The sequence below is a fragment of the Podarcis cretensis genome (assembly GCF_951804945.1).
Source record: "Podarcis cretensis genome assembly, chromosome: 7".
In the NCBI taxonomy this organism is placed as follows: domain Eukaryota; kingdom Metazoa; phylum Chordata; class Lepidosauria; order Squamata; family Lacertidae; genus Podarcis; species Podarcis cretensis.
The window spans coordinates 30,171,343-30,185,732 of record NC_137176.1 but is presented as its reverse complement, the minus strand read 5'-3'; the positions used below and the strand labels follow the sequence as shown (position 1 = coordinate 30,185,732).

At 44.5% G+C, this 14,390-nt stretch overlaps 1 protein-coding gene across 3 annotated transcripts in view; it reads left to right on the top strand.

Annotated features, from left to right (window-relative positions):
• NEDD9 (neural precursor cell expressed, developmentally down-regulated 9) overlaps positions 1–14,390 on the top strand; it is a 79,095-nt gene that overhangs the window by 18,174 nt on the left and 46,531 nt on the right. Inside the window, exon 1 of one of the 3 annotated variants that reach the window (XM_079984940.1) lies at positions 95–284. The exons of 1 other annotated variant lie outside the window; for it this stretch is intronic. In XM_079984940.1, coding sequence (XP_079841066.1) covers positions 273–284 — 12 coding nt within the window. In that variant the 5' untranslated portion in view covers positions 95–272. Of the gene's footprint in view, positions 1–94; positions 285–862; positions 881–14,390 lie in introns of those variants that run through there. One more of the 3 variants, XM_079984942.1, reaches the window with a different exon arrangement.

Sequence of the window (14,390 nt, the reverse complement as noted above, 5' to 3'; positions counted from 1 at the left end):
CGCAGCGCGTCTGGCTCTCTAGCCTATAGCGGGACGCTATGCAAATGAGCGCCGCGGTTAGCCTGCGAGCGAGCAAAGCAGCGAGCTCAGAGTCGCTGGCGAAACGCAGCTCAGCAGCAGCGTCGCCGCGGCCGGAGCTTGCAGGCGGCCGTTTTCGTTTTCGATTGCAAGCGGCGGTCAATGGAGTATAAAACCCGCCCGGGCTCGAGGTGGTGGGACTGACTTGTCCAAAAGGGAGCGCCTCTTCCACTCCCTGCCCCAGGCCTGCGAGAATGAAGTACAAGGTAAGAAGATGGGTTGCTTTGAAAAACTTTGCTCGCCCCCTTTTTTTCGTGCGTGGGGCAGGAAACGCGCGTGGGACGGGCAAAAGTTGTGCATGTACTTTTCCTGCTCCGGAAGATGTATTGGCAGAGCGGAGAATGGCGCGAGCCTGAGCCGCCTCGGTGCCTGGATTCAGGGTCTAGCCAAAGTTAAGGATCTGTCGGGAAACTTTTCCAAACTTCTCCAGCGGTGTCTCAGTTGTGTTCAGTAGGTCTCTTGAATTTAAAAGCAAAAACAAAAAGTCGAGTCGAATGAGTGACTGCGTTCAGTCCTTGCTAGCAGCCAGTTTTTATTTTGTATTTTGGAGGGGAGAGTTTTGTTGCGGGTTGAAAACTTCTAACCAGCCTCTCTGACAAGCTCGATATTTTCTCATCCGCTGTTGATCTGCAAGACAGTTAACGCTGTCTCTTCCTCTAGCTCCTTACTTGTAGAGCAGCCTCGCTCGCTTACTCCAGAGTAAGGCCGCCCTTCCAGGGAGAAAGACCGAAGCAGCAGCGCAGCCCTATACATATGTCTACTCGGAAGTAAGACCCATTGAGTTCAGTGGGCCTTCTCCCAGGTGAGTATAGGACTGCAGCCTCAAAGTTACCTTAATATTTCAAAGTAAATGAGACACTTGAGATTTTATTACCTCGTTTTGAAGCTCTTCGAATCCTTTTTGGGATAAAAATATGTGTGGGTACCTTTTTTGGGGGGGTGAAACAATGGGTTAAAAGAAAACTGTTGTGGAGCAATTTAAACCTTTGCTAGCAGAGATATCATTGAATAATAGATAACTGAGAAGAGGATGTCGTTTACAGTCAGTGATAAAAATAATTTGCAGAAAAGGTGTATCAGAGAGTTTCTCTGAGTAACCAAATCAAGATAGCCTGTTCTTCTTTCCTTCAGAAATCAGGATGAGATCGGGATTATGTTGGCTGCATAGAAAATATTTAGATGTCAGCATAAGGCTTAGCTGTTGACTTGGGCTTGGATTTCTCTCCATTTTGCATGCAAATCTATGCAGAAGATCTGAAAAGATTTCCTTCCATCACGTAATGGAATTGCTTTGATAAAGTATAAAACATCTCAGTTTCTGTTAAAGGACCAGTTTTAAAAACTTAGTGCAGTGGACCAATGAGATCTGGGTTCAAGTTCCTGCTACTCAACCAATCACCACACTGGCTGCCTGTGGGCCAGTCCCTGTTATGTCTGCCTAGTTGTGAGGATAAGAAGGGACCGTCCCCATGTTGTTCACCAGCTTGGGCACTTTGAAGGATGAGTGCTTTACAAAATGGGGCAGAGTTTGATGAAATATAAAATTCTAGACCTGTACTTTTAGCAAGAGGGCTCATATGTTGATTTAATGTGATTCCTGCTGCAGAGATGTTACCCATTAATACAAAAAAGTGTAGCCAGAATCCTGCACATTTCAGTCACTTGGAATGCATTGTTGTCTTGCATTTTCCCCCTCTTTCCAGTTTGCTTAGTTTCTAGAGTTCATTCTAGTCGTCTTAAAAACCCACATTCGGGCTGTGATCCTGTGTGCATGCTTGCAAGGGAGTAAAGACAACTGAAATCAGTAGGACTTTACTTGGGAATGTGTGCATTGTACACAATTCTTTAGGTAGCTCTGAGCAACAATCTGGACAAGTATTTGGTAGCAGTGACCCCTGTATTCCTTCGTCTCCCAGGGGTCCAGGAAAACTCTTTCAAGTTAAACTAGGAAAGAGATTGAACTTTGCAGAGCTCTTTCTAAAGGAATTCTGTTTCAGAGCTTTTGTGATTGGCTCCTTGCAGTCAGTCACAGCTCTATACTGATTAAAAATATGTGTGCTTGGTACAAGAATACCCTGGGGCATCAGATCAGCAAATAGCATCTACTGCAATCTTGTTTTGTTGGACTCAGAGGGGAGGGGGAGGGAAGGGAAGGTTGTTCCTCTGCCAAGAAAAAGGAAACCTGTCAAGGTCAACATGAAACCGAAAGAGTGAAGGAAGTTCTTTACCTTCCAAGTCGAAGTTTGTAACTATTTATAATGTTGTGAGTTAATTTGGCCACAAGTGGTGGTCTTACTATGTGGCTGTACAATGCATAGCTCCATGCTAGTCCCAGCCTATGATTATAGCCTCTAGAATGCAAAAATAAATAGAGTAGCAAATAGTCATAATGATAATTCATGCCTGGAGGTACACTAATTCTTAACTGTAATAGTATACATGAACCTCAGAATTTCCCGCATGCCGCAGGGGAATTAAGAACCAGATCTCATGAATGATGGGCCCAAGCTTAGGATTGCTATAGAAGATTCGGGTTAAACAGTGATAGGCTGTGACAGAAGATCTTGAAAGGCAACTAAAAGCTTTCTTGAATTTAGGGCTGTGCTGACAGTTCTTTTCCTGAGAGATGTCTCACAGTGCTAGCCCCAGGATTTGCTCATTCTCTTTCTTTGCAACCAGATCCATGGCTGGTGGCAGCACCTGGCATAGGTGGGCAGAGCGTCTATCTTGGCTCCCTACACTATTATTATTATTATTTTTAAAACGGCCCACCACTCTGAGCAGTGTCACATGGTTGAATCTGGCCACCATTTTCATTTCCCACAATGCCCCTGACCTAGGATGATAAATTTAAAGGGTGTTTATGCCTAGCTCTGCTTGAAGCGCTGCCTGGCACTGCTAGGAAAGCTTTCCAAGGTTCACAAATGGAGGAGTGGGTCTGCCAGAGGCCCCTGAAACCTAGATCAGGCCTGGATCAACACCCAGGCAAGTGAGCAGGTGGAATTGTGAACTTGGAGTCTTGGAGAGGGCAAATGAGTAGGTAGCAGGTTCTGGTGGTCAGCAGTAGAACCTCTGTTGAGGTGTGAACCTGGGCAGGTAGTTTCTCCTAACTCTGGGAGAAAAGGAAGGGGCTTACAAATATTGGCTTCCTAGTAATTTTGGAAGAAATATATTGGCTATTCTTCGTGGCTGCCAACAATCCTGCCGTTTCCTCAGTTCCCATTGCACAGATGGAAGATACAGGGAGCAAGGAGGAAGCATCTCTGACTTAGTGCTACTCTTTGAAAGCTGTCAGGATCTCAACCAGCCTCAGTTCAGAAATACACCCACTTATAATCAGTGTTTTGAAAGGAAATGTGAGGCCTATGTACCTGCCCAGCTATTGAGATCAAGGAACATTTTGCTGTTGGCTTCAACTGGGTATGGGATACTCTGCCTTAATTGCACCGTAATCCCTTTGGGGTTATAAAATCACCTTGACATTTCTGGTTATCCCTTTTTTATCCTTCCCGCACTGCCAAAAGCGACGATCCTGTTTCATATATAGATGCAGTCTCCTTCAAAACACTGAGTGCATGTGAAATGAGTAATTTAATTCAGATGACTGACTGACTGACTGAATACTATGTAATGCTCTTAGATGGAGCACGGCAGACTTCTTTTGTGCCAGTGAGCAGGCAAACCATAAAATCAGAAGATTTTTGCCTCTATAAAACCTTCCTGGTAAACTAGTTTGTTTACATTTCTTAGGGAGTCTGAAGTATTTATTTAATCAGTTTACCCAAGGCTAACATTCTTAAGCTGAAGTCCACAAATCATTCACCCTAGAGTAATTCTATAGATTTCACTAATACTACTACAAACTTAAAACCGTTTATCAAAGTTGATGTAACTTGAAAAACTACTTCTGTTGCCTTTCTTAAAAGCAAGGCAAACAGTATATTGCTTATTTTACGTCCTGTCATTTATTATTATTATTTTTGCTTTTGTTTGCATAATAAAATGAATACCCCTTGTGGTTTAATGGATAGAGAATTGGTTTGGCTGCAAGACTTCAAAGTCTTGCTCAGGTATAGAGCTCATTAGGTTGGTCTGGATCAAATCGCTGGTCATCAAAGTCATGCAACCAATCACTTTCCTCAAATTCATTCTGAATGGCAAAATCTGGACACTTCTCTGAAGCATACATTTTACAGCTTGCAAGAATACACATGTTCCAACAATTTCCCTACATCTTTTTTGATGTCCTGGAGTTGTAATCCTAGAGTTTCCACTGTTGTGTGACATAAATGCCTACTATTTTAATAAACAACTGTTGTTTTCCTAATAACAAAGCTTTGATTTGGCCACTACTTAAAAATAGAAATTTGATAAGATGGATAGTTGGCCTGAGCATGTTACAAAGATTCACCTGCTGGGCAATAAGCTGAGTATATTATGCTTTCCAACAAAATCTTGAAACATCATTGATACACTGCAGTATTAATCTCCCCACTCCCATACATTGCACTTCGTGTATAATCTAGTAGACGTTTGAATACTTGTAATGTGGGGGTAGGGAACCCTTTTCAGCCAAAGGGCCACATTCTCTTCTGGACAGCTTTCCAGGGGCCGCATGCCGATGGTGGGTGTTGCCAGAGGCAAAAGTGGATGGAAGAGCAAGCGTAAATTTTACCTCTGTGCAGTAGGGTAGTTTCAATCAATCAATCAATCAATCAATCAATCAATTTTACATCCTGCCCTTCTTCCCAAAGGAGCCCAGTATGTACCCACACCCACCTCTGTATTCTCCATCCAGACAAGGAGGAGGCATGATCAGAGTTCTAGGACACAATCCAACCAAATTTGGAGAGTATTCTAGGGCCAGGTAGAGAGGCCTGGAAGGATGCAGTTCACCTTCAGCCTGAGAGTCTCCACCCATCCTGTAAGGCAGGGGTGGCCAACTCACAAGAGACTGATCTTCTCACAGTTAAAAACTGGCAGTGATCTACCCCATTTTTGGGGGTTCAGGTTAAAGTTGTTGGGAGCCAAAGTTGTTTGGCTTCTTTGGGGGGAGCCAGTGATCTACCACAGACGTCCAGTGATCTACTGATAGATCATGATCTACATGTTGGACGTGCCTGCTGTGAGGCATAATAAGAGTTGGGTACCACAGCTGAGGTTCCCTGGGGGGAAATTTTCCTAGTCGCACCATCGGAGAATGAACTTCCAGGTTTGCACTGTTGAGAACCACCTGCCATGTTTGAGCTTGATTCCAAAGAGAATTCCATCCCATCAAAATAACGAGAGCTAGCTGTCTTCCTTCTGTCACGGCAACAAAGGGTCTTTGCTGTAGCACCTCAGAGGCCATCACATTGGTTAAGGCCCAAGTTGTCAGAAGCATTGGGAATATATCTGTGCATTTCTCCAAGCCTTTCCCCCATGCCCCTTTGTGTGCCAAAGTCTGATGTGCATAAAGGTAAAGGTAAAGGTACCCCTGCCCGTACGGGCCAGTCTTGACAGACTCTGGGGTTGTGCGCCCATCTCACTTAAGAGGCCAGGGGCCAGCGCTGTCCGGAGACACTTCCGGGTCACGTGGCCAGCGTGACATCGCTGCTCTGGCGAGCCAGAGCCGCACACGGAAACGCCGTTTACCTTCCCGCTGGTAAGCGGTCCCTATTTATCTACTTGCACCTGGAGGTGCTTTCGAACTGCTAGGTTGGCAGGCGCTGGGACCGAGCAGCGGGAGCGCACCCCGCCGCAGGGATTCGAACCGCCGACCTTTCGATCGGCAAGTCCTAGGCGCTGAGGCTTTAACCCACAGCGCCACCTGCGTCCCCTGATGTGCATAGACCTTGGCAAATAAGTCCTCTCTGCCCTATAATTTTTTTGGCAAATAAGTCCTCTCTGCCCTATAATTTTTTCTGATGGGAGTGACTTGTGGGCGGAGGCCCAAGGTAGAAAATTGTAACTTGGGAAGCGGCTCTGAGCTCTGCATTCCGAGAAACAGAGGCAGCCACCAGGACGGGCAGTTGCCAGAAAGTGTCTGGCCAGAGGAGGAAACAAATGAAAGGCAGCAGAGCCTGAGCTTCAATGGCCTGCCTGCACACAAATTCCTTTAAATGGCAAACTGGCTGAGGAGAAATGCCTCAGAGGGCCAGTTTATGGGTGTGGCCCCCCACATCCCTGACCACAGCTGCTTCTCAGCTTAAACAAAATGGCCTGAATGACAAATTTCCCACGGGTGTCTATATGCCATTTTAGAAGGATGCCACAATAGAACAACTCTTCTGTTGCCTTAGAGATGCTGGCACAGCTCTACTGGCAATGGTGCGTAACCCATGGGTGTAGCCAGGATTTTTGTTGGGGGGGGGAAGAACCTCAGTTAGCCATGTCTTTTTATTGACTTGGGGGGACAGCTGCCCTTCCCTTCTCCCTCCCCCCCCCCTTGGCCATGCTCATGGCATAGCCTATGGCAAAGTAATCAGAGAGCACATATAATCTTGCATCCAGAGAGGCTGGAGGGATGTGGTCCATCTTGTGAGGAAGGGTTGGAGAAGCGGGGTAGATTACAATCTGGAGAAGAGAAGGTTAAGGAGAGACATGATGGCCATCTAATATCTGAAGGGCTATCATGCAGAAGATGAAGCATGCTTGCTTTCCCTTGTGGCAGAGGGCAGGACTGAAACCAGCGGGTGGGCGATGGCAAGGAAGCGGATTTCAGCCAAATATTAGGAGAAACCGACAGTAAGAGTTGCTCAGAAGTGGGACAAATGACCTTGCAAGGTGGTGAGCTCTCCTTCACTAGAGGATGGCTGTCTCTCAGGGATGCTCTAATTCAGGGGTGGGAAGCCTCATGCCAGGGAGGCAAATGTGGCCCCTGAGACATCTCTTTCTGGCCCTTGGAATGTTTTCCAGAGCATCCCCCCCTCCTCAGGCTACTCCCCTCACTGGCACTGCTTCAAACCCCAAGGTTTTTTTGTCTACCTGGAACACATCCTTGAACTCTGATAAGGTCTCTTAGAGACTAGCCTACTGATCAAAGGTAAAATTTACATGTGTTGCTCCACCTACCTTTGCCTCTGGCTCCGCCCACCACTAGCACATGGTTCAACTGGTTTCCCGGAACAGAATGAGGACGTTGCACTGGAAATGATTTCTTCTCCCTTGTTGTGGTTGCAGATTCTTGTATGGAGCAGGGGGACTGGGCTAGATGGCCTGTACGGTTCTTTCCAGCTCTAAAATTCCATGATCGTATTGAAACAGATTTCAGTCAACCAAGCTGTAGGCATGAAATTAGAAAGAAATGACTAATAGCAGCCAGTAATTGCAGGTATATTTTTTAAAAATGAAATAATATATCACTACACATCTTTCAGTTAAGAAATAGGTGGATGAGTCTCTCTTTTTAAAAATGCCCTATTAGAGAAAGGGGAGGGTTTAGCCTTTGTTTAAAAGGTGATTTGTAGATAACAAATTGGGATTTTGAAAAGACTTCAAATCATCAGTGTTTTAAATAGCCCTGTTGCTGTAATTAACACCCGCCTGTTACAAGCCCTCTCCCCACCCCTGTTCATTGCCAGTGTACTGTGAACAGACCTTAAGGTCAAAGCAGAAGAGGACTTTATAGAATGAAGCCTTTTCAACCAAGGACCTGACCGCTGTGATTTTTAGGAAGCGCAGGGTATTTGTTTCAAGGGGGAGTTCTGAAACTGTGCCCTACCAAGCCTCTCTAAGGTCTGGTCCATGTGTTATGCCGAGCCAGGGTGTGGTCCACAGTGATCTTGCAAACATGGTTCTCCCAAGGAGGACGTGGCACTCACTGTTCCCTGCTGGAGCTTTTTAGGTTCATGTAGGGCCAATGGCTAATCCATGGTTTGGCTTAGCATGCCATCCAAACCCAGGATAGTGCTGAAGGTGCTTCCTGCTTGACCATGATGGGCAGCCAAAGGACAAACTGTGGACCTGCAGCATCTTCCAAGAGAGAAAGGGACAACTTTTTTTCGCAGTCGCTGGCATCGCTAGGAAATCCTGCTCTGTGAAGCCCTGGAGAGTCAGTGCTGGTCAGTGTAGACCAAAAGTGAGGAGCCGAATGCCTGGGGGCCAAACGCTACCATCCAGGCCTCTCTGCTGGTCTTCAAAACTCTACCAGCCCTAATTTGTATTCTTCTCCAGTATCCCTGGATTCTGATAACACCTCCTGCTGGCTTGAATGGAGAACAGAGAGGGGTGTGTGAATGTGTGTAGAAACCAGCCTACTGTTTAAGAAGCCTTTTCCTAGCCCTCCCATCCCTACTTAGCTGGAGGTGTCAAGGAGTGAACCTGGGGATCTATACTTTTTGCGTGTGCGGTACAAGCTCTGTTGCAATATTCCAACCTTTCAACCTAAAAACCCTCAATTTTCAGCAGTCCTCCTAACAACAACAACAACGATGATGATGTCACTTGAGCTATCTCCTCTTGATTCACCAGTTGCAGGGCAGAAGTAGCTTAGTGTCACTCTATCCTCCAGTTTTTACATGGACAGGAACATATGGAAGATGAAATGTGCATGGATCCAAGATGATCCTGCATACCTTTTTACAGCCCTGCAAGTGAACTTGCCCTGCCTACCTAGAGTTCACTGGGGTTTGCTAGCTATCTGATCATCTGAAGCAAACCTAGGGAAATGGCGGGTAGTTCACAATATGCGAGGCAGGGGTTGGGCATGTGTTGCTGCTGCAGAAGGCTTGAGGTATTGATCATCTATTTTTAGGTACTTGGTAGGAAAGGGAGAAAGCTGAGCAAATTGGTCTGTGAGGCCTTCGATTTGGGCTGCAGCAGAGTCATAAATACAATGTCGGCATGCCAAGGCAAACACAACAGTATCTCTGGGAAGGATTACTGTATTTCTAACCATAAGTGCTTGCTGTCTGTAACCAAGGCAATGAAAGACCTGGAGCATTAAGCTATGTAAAAAAAGGGGTGGTGGCATGTACTTTGCTGACCCTGTGGTTGTGTTTATTCCTGACATTCCCCTCTGAATGTCACGGCACAAAGTGTGGTAAATGAGATCAGTAAAATCTTAATACTAATAAAAGAGATTCGTCTGACTTCACAAGGCATGGATAACTAGCAGCCTTTGGGCAGCTATAGTCACCCGATACTTTAAAGGCTCTACATATTATTTTGCATCAGCATTGACTCAAAGAGAGGAAAGATAATTAATGACACTCTTGGTCACTGTTTGTAGTCTGTTGTAAATACAGCACGCTATCCGTCTCCTGTTACAGTCTTGCATCCTGATGAAGTGGATGCAAGATGAATGCACTGCATGTTATGGGAAGTCTATTTTAGCATGAGTGAAGAGAACAAATGCAGATGAAAGAGATTCTGTGGGACATTTTAAATTAGAATTTCAGGACATCCTCATTTATCTGGATGCCCTGGAGAACAATGAAAGGAGCTTTGTCTAAAAAAAGGAGCTATTATTTTCATGAAGGTTACATGAGGAACTGTCTGCACTTTCAACTACACTATTAATGAATTGTTTTTGTTTGAGACATTCATTTATTATTTTACATTAAGGCTGCAGTTGTGTACATACTTACTTAGGAGTAAGTCTCACTGAACTCAGTAGGACTTCTTTCTGCGTAGGCATGTCTAGAAGTGTACTGCCTGAACCAGAAATTACCACTCCATAGCAACTATAGTTCTGTGGATTTTGGCTGCACGTTTTGAAAATGTTTGTTGCTTCCTTCCTTTTGGAAGCTGGCATTATAGTGGAAACTGCCTTTTCTAGTGAGAGTTTTGCTATTTAAACAGATCTGTTTGATTCATTTCAGTCCCAAGGATCTCAGAGAGCAGCTGTACTTTAGCCTCTCAATAAAGCAATCACATGAGGCAAATTGGGTAAGAAAGTGATAGGGATTTGCCTTGTCTTCCGAGAGCCTCATTTCAGAGCAAAGATCTGAACTTCGTTCTCTCACACCCAAGCTGGACACTCTAAAGGTATGTGCGTTAATGAGTGTTTCAGGCAGAAGGCAACAGTTGGCATCATCTATATAGCCCTTGAGATGTTTCTTGGCTAGAATTCTCACCATCCCTGACCATTGACCATCTGGTTGGGGCTGATGGGGGTTGGAGTCTGGAGGTTCACACAGGTTCTCCTCCCCCTATCTAGCATGACTTTCTGCATGATTCAGGCTTTGCAAACCCACACCACCTTGTGTAATCTTGTAATAAGTGTTGGCTGTTACATTTTCAGAATTGTGCTAAGAAAGGACATATAAACTGACCTAGAACTGGGTAGAATTTGCTACCCAGAAGGACAGTGTTGGTGGCAACAGAGCCAGTGGTGTTTTGCAGAGAATTGTGTTGGTTGCCATCTTAAGACAGTGATGCTAACTAAGCTGCCCAGTGACCATGTTTATCTGTCCATGAAAGTGGAGACGCTGTATGCACTGTATGTGTGGGAACTTTTAAGAACTAAGCAGAACCAGAGTCTCATAATTCTTTGTTCTGAGTCATTGTTGAATCCAGCTAAGTGGGAGTGGGAATCTGCTGCTGAATCACAGATTAGCTAGAATTCAGAAATATATATCGCTCCTTCTGTTAGTCCACTAGATGTCCCATGTACAGCTAAACACACTCAGTGAAAGAATTGGAGTGAGCTTCTGCATACCTAGGAGACCCCTGAGATATGCAAGAAAATCTTGGCTTCTTGGGGAGGAAAATACCCCAAGTTCTTGAAAAACTGGTAAGGACCAAGAGCTGTACTTGTGTGCAGAATTGCTGCTGTCGCTGAATGTTGGCAGGAGAGAGCCCTACATAGTCACTTGGGTTTCCTCATAAAGGGAGGGATGGTTAGGTATTTGCACCTCTGAGCCCAATTCTTTTACGGGATTCAAACAAGATATTTCATGGCTCAAAGAGGGAGGCTTCAATGGCTGTCGGTGGAGCTGACTCCACGCAGCCAGGTTCCCTGACCCAAGTAAGGAGACCACTGTTCAAAAATATGTGTTTGCATCACTTGCTGGTTCAGTTGTGCAGATGCTCATTCATATACGCATCCATGTTCAGGGGACACATATGTGTTTTGCATTGCTTTCAACAAGATGCATGTGGATCTCCTTAGTTGGATCAGAGCAAGACAGCAGGAATGGGAGGATATAGATATTAAAGTTTTGGTAAGCCCCACAGCATAAAGAAGATCAGACTTACAAAGTGAAGTATTTACCGGTAAATGCATCAATGAATTGTTCTGGTAATAAGGAGAGGCTTATGTTACAGCACAGGTAATCTACCAATCAGCAGTGAGAACATTATGTGTATCATACAGAACAATTTCTGCCAGTTACAAAAATCTAGATTTATGCATTCTCTAAGCCAAAATGTGATGTCATTTACCTTGGGGCAGTTTGTCTCTGACAGCTCATACTGTTCTTTTAAAATGACTATTTTCTTTCCGCTTCTTTATTCTGAATTTCTAGTGGAAATTCTTGTCCATTTTTAAGTGTTTATTCTTTGCCCTAAAGAAAATAATTAAAAATGAGAAGAAACATTTCAGTTGAGAAACATAGTTTCTGTACGGTTGGTGAAAATGACCCAACTTTTTAGTCTCAAAGGGGACAAGGCCAGCTCCTGCTGTTTGAAGTTTGTGTTTTTACACCCATTCATTCATCCATACATTCATTCATACAACCAGGCTGGATTAGTATGCTCCAAAAGAAGGGGAGAACTAAGAATGGATTCAGTCTGCATGAATGTAGTTGGCATATTAAGAGGCCCTTCTTAAGATGTGCCCCATTGACTAGGAAGTTGAAATTTCAGCGGGAAACCCTGTGACATGTACAGAGACAATAGCCTTTGAGGAATGCTTAAAAATCGTGGGAATAAAGTCTTGTTTCCCACTGAATGCCATCTAGCTCACTTCATTATTATTTTTTTAAGAACCATGGAGAATTGATGTTTAATCTATAGGTTCAAACAAACTGTGTACGTAGAAAAGTCTTTGGCATTGTAATTTGTAATAGTAGAGTCTGGGTTTGTGCCTTCATTCTTTTCACCAGCTAATTCTTTATAGAGTTAAAATGACTCTGGAAATCAGCTGATGTGGAGTTTTCACATATTGCTCCTCTTAACAAGACTATACTGAAGGGATCCTACTTTCAACCCAGCTCTAGTAGGTGGAGGTTTTCCATTCTAGTTTAAAAGTTGTGTGGAAGCTCCTTACATTTAAAGTAGTCCGATCTTAAGTAATTATGTTTCACAGGCATAATGGGGATGAGAATGGGCTTCCCTTTGGTTTGTTCGGCTTTCTGATCAGAGTTTTTTATAGCATTGAGTACTACGATGCCGGATAACATATTTACATGTCAAAAGTTCAGGTCCAAATTATGCCTCCCATCTCTATTGCACTGTCCAAAGTCCATTTGGGGGGCCTAATCCAGTCCACCGGTTGGTTTAATCTGGCCCCTGTGGCAGTTTATTTTCTGGGGTAAAATCCTAAAAAAACCCAATAACTTCAATCCTTACAAAAGGTCAATAACTCTGGTCGACCCTCAAGGCCCTTCACTTCATGAAATCTGGCCTCTTTGAAAAAAGTTTGGACACCACTGTTTTAAAGCAATGTGTTGGATCCATCGTTAGTCATACTTGGAGTAGATCCATTGAAATTAATGGATATGACTCCTGGTAGATAGAAGTCATGCATCTGAGCCCAGGTAACCACTAACAGTAGCTCTCCTGAAGATTTCATTGATCAGGCAGGGATATAAGAGATCAAGCAGCCCCTGAGATATCACGGTCCCAAGTTGGAATTAATACAAAAACCTTGACCCTGCCAACCTGAGTCAAGCTATTGAGTACTGTTATGGAGTAGCTGTTGGTTCTCCCACCCCCAATATGTTATGGGAATTTTATTCTAGATTGCTTATATGGGAAATATACAGAGTGTGGGCAGTTTCAACCACAGCAGATTTCAGTGGGTTCTTACCTCTTTTGTTTCTCTCATGCCCACATTCCCCCCCCCCTCAGCTTTTTGCCTCCTAGCACCCAACAGCCAGTCTCCTTTCACAAGGAATTTCCTGGTTTGCCCAAGGGAATGAAGTTAGCTTTTCCACCACACACTTCTGGGTTTTTGGCATGGTAGTATTTAAATCCTAGTGAGATAATTCTTGCTTTGCTTGGTTCTCTGCCTTCTGCTACCATCCCTTTGGTTTCGTAGTTTTCCTTCATGCACAGAAATGATGGTGTGGTCTTTAAAAGGAAGCCCCCTTCCAGTTTAAGAATTATTTTAAAATAGATAGCTCTATAGGAAAAGGGTGAAGGAGGGGGGTTAAATATATATATGACCAAAATCCTCTGACTTTGTAGAGTTTCCAAATACTTGGCTAGTCTGAGCTGGGAGGCAGAGGGTGGGGTCTGTCTCTTTCAAAGGATATGTAAGGGCACGTCACTGCTAATGTTCCACTGGAAAAGAAATGAGCGCCCCATGGAGTTCTGGAAATGTGATATGGTAGCTTGGTTGCCTCTATCCTGCTTGCGATAACTGCTTCATCTGGAGTTGTACTAATGTGTGTTGCTCCCTGGTCGCTGTCCGTCATGTGCCTTTATGAGCTGACACCTCCTTCACAGCAAGGCTGCATAGAATCAGTCAGCTGGTGATCTCATAAATTCCTCAAGTCTGCAGCAGGATCATCGGCCCTTTCGCACACTAACCTACCTAAGCCAGAGGATAGTGTGCCAAAAGCAAAGCAATGGAGCAGACATCTCCTATCAGCACTTGGTAGCCCCAGGTAAAAGCATACTGTTTTAGATATTACAACACTGTTTCTCTTGTGCCACAACCTTTGGGCATATTCTGATAGAGACTGGGGATTTCTGAGTATGTGTACATTCAGATGTGCGTGAGGATCAGGGTAGAATGTGCTGGTGTGTGTGGGTGTGTGTGTGTGTGTGAGAGAGAGAGAGAGAGAGAGAGAGAGCAGTGTGAGAACGCAAGTAACAAAAATGAAATCCAACTCCACCCTGAAATCTGTTTTGGGTTTTGTAGAGCTTGTTCACAGGCCTTTTAAATGAATAACAATCCTGTAGGCAAACAAACAAGCCAAGAGCCCAACCTTCACCCAGACTAGCACCACTTAGCATGTGTTGTTAATTAATGGACATTGTTCAGAACGAAGATCCTTGGTGAGTGTTCATATGGTCTGCTGGAAGGGACAGCCATAAAATTCCAAGGGAGGAATTCAACAATGCACTCTTCCACCCTTCCCATCAGGGCAAACATTTCTGCTTGCTAGGTGGAATGAAGCCCCTCTCCTCTTGCCGTGTGCTGTTCTGGGGGTTCTCTT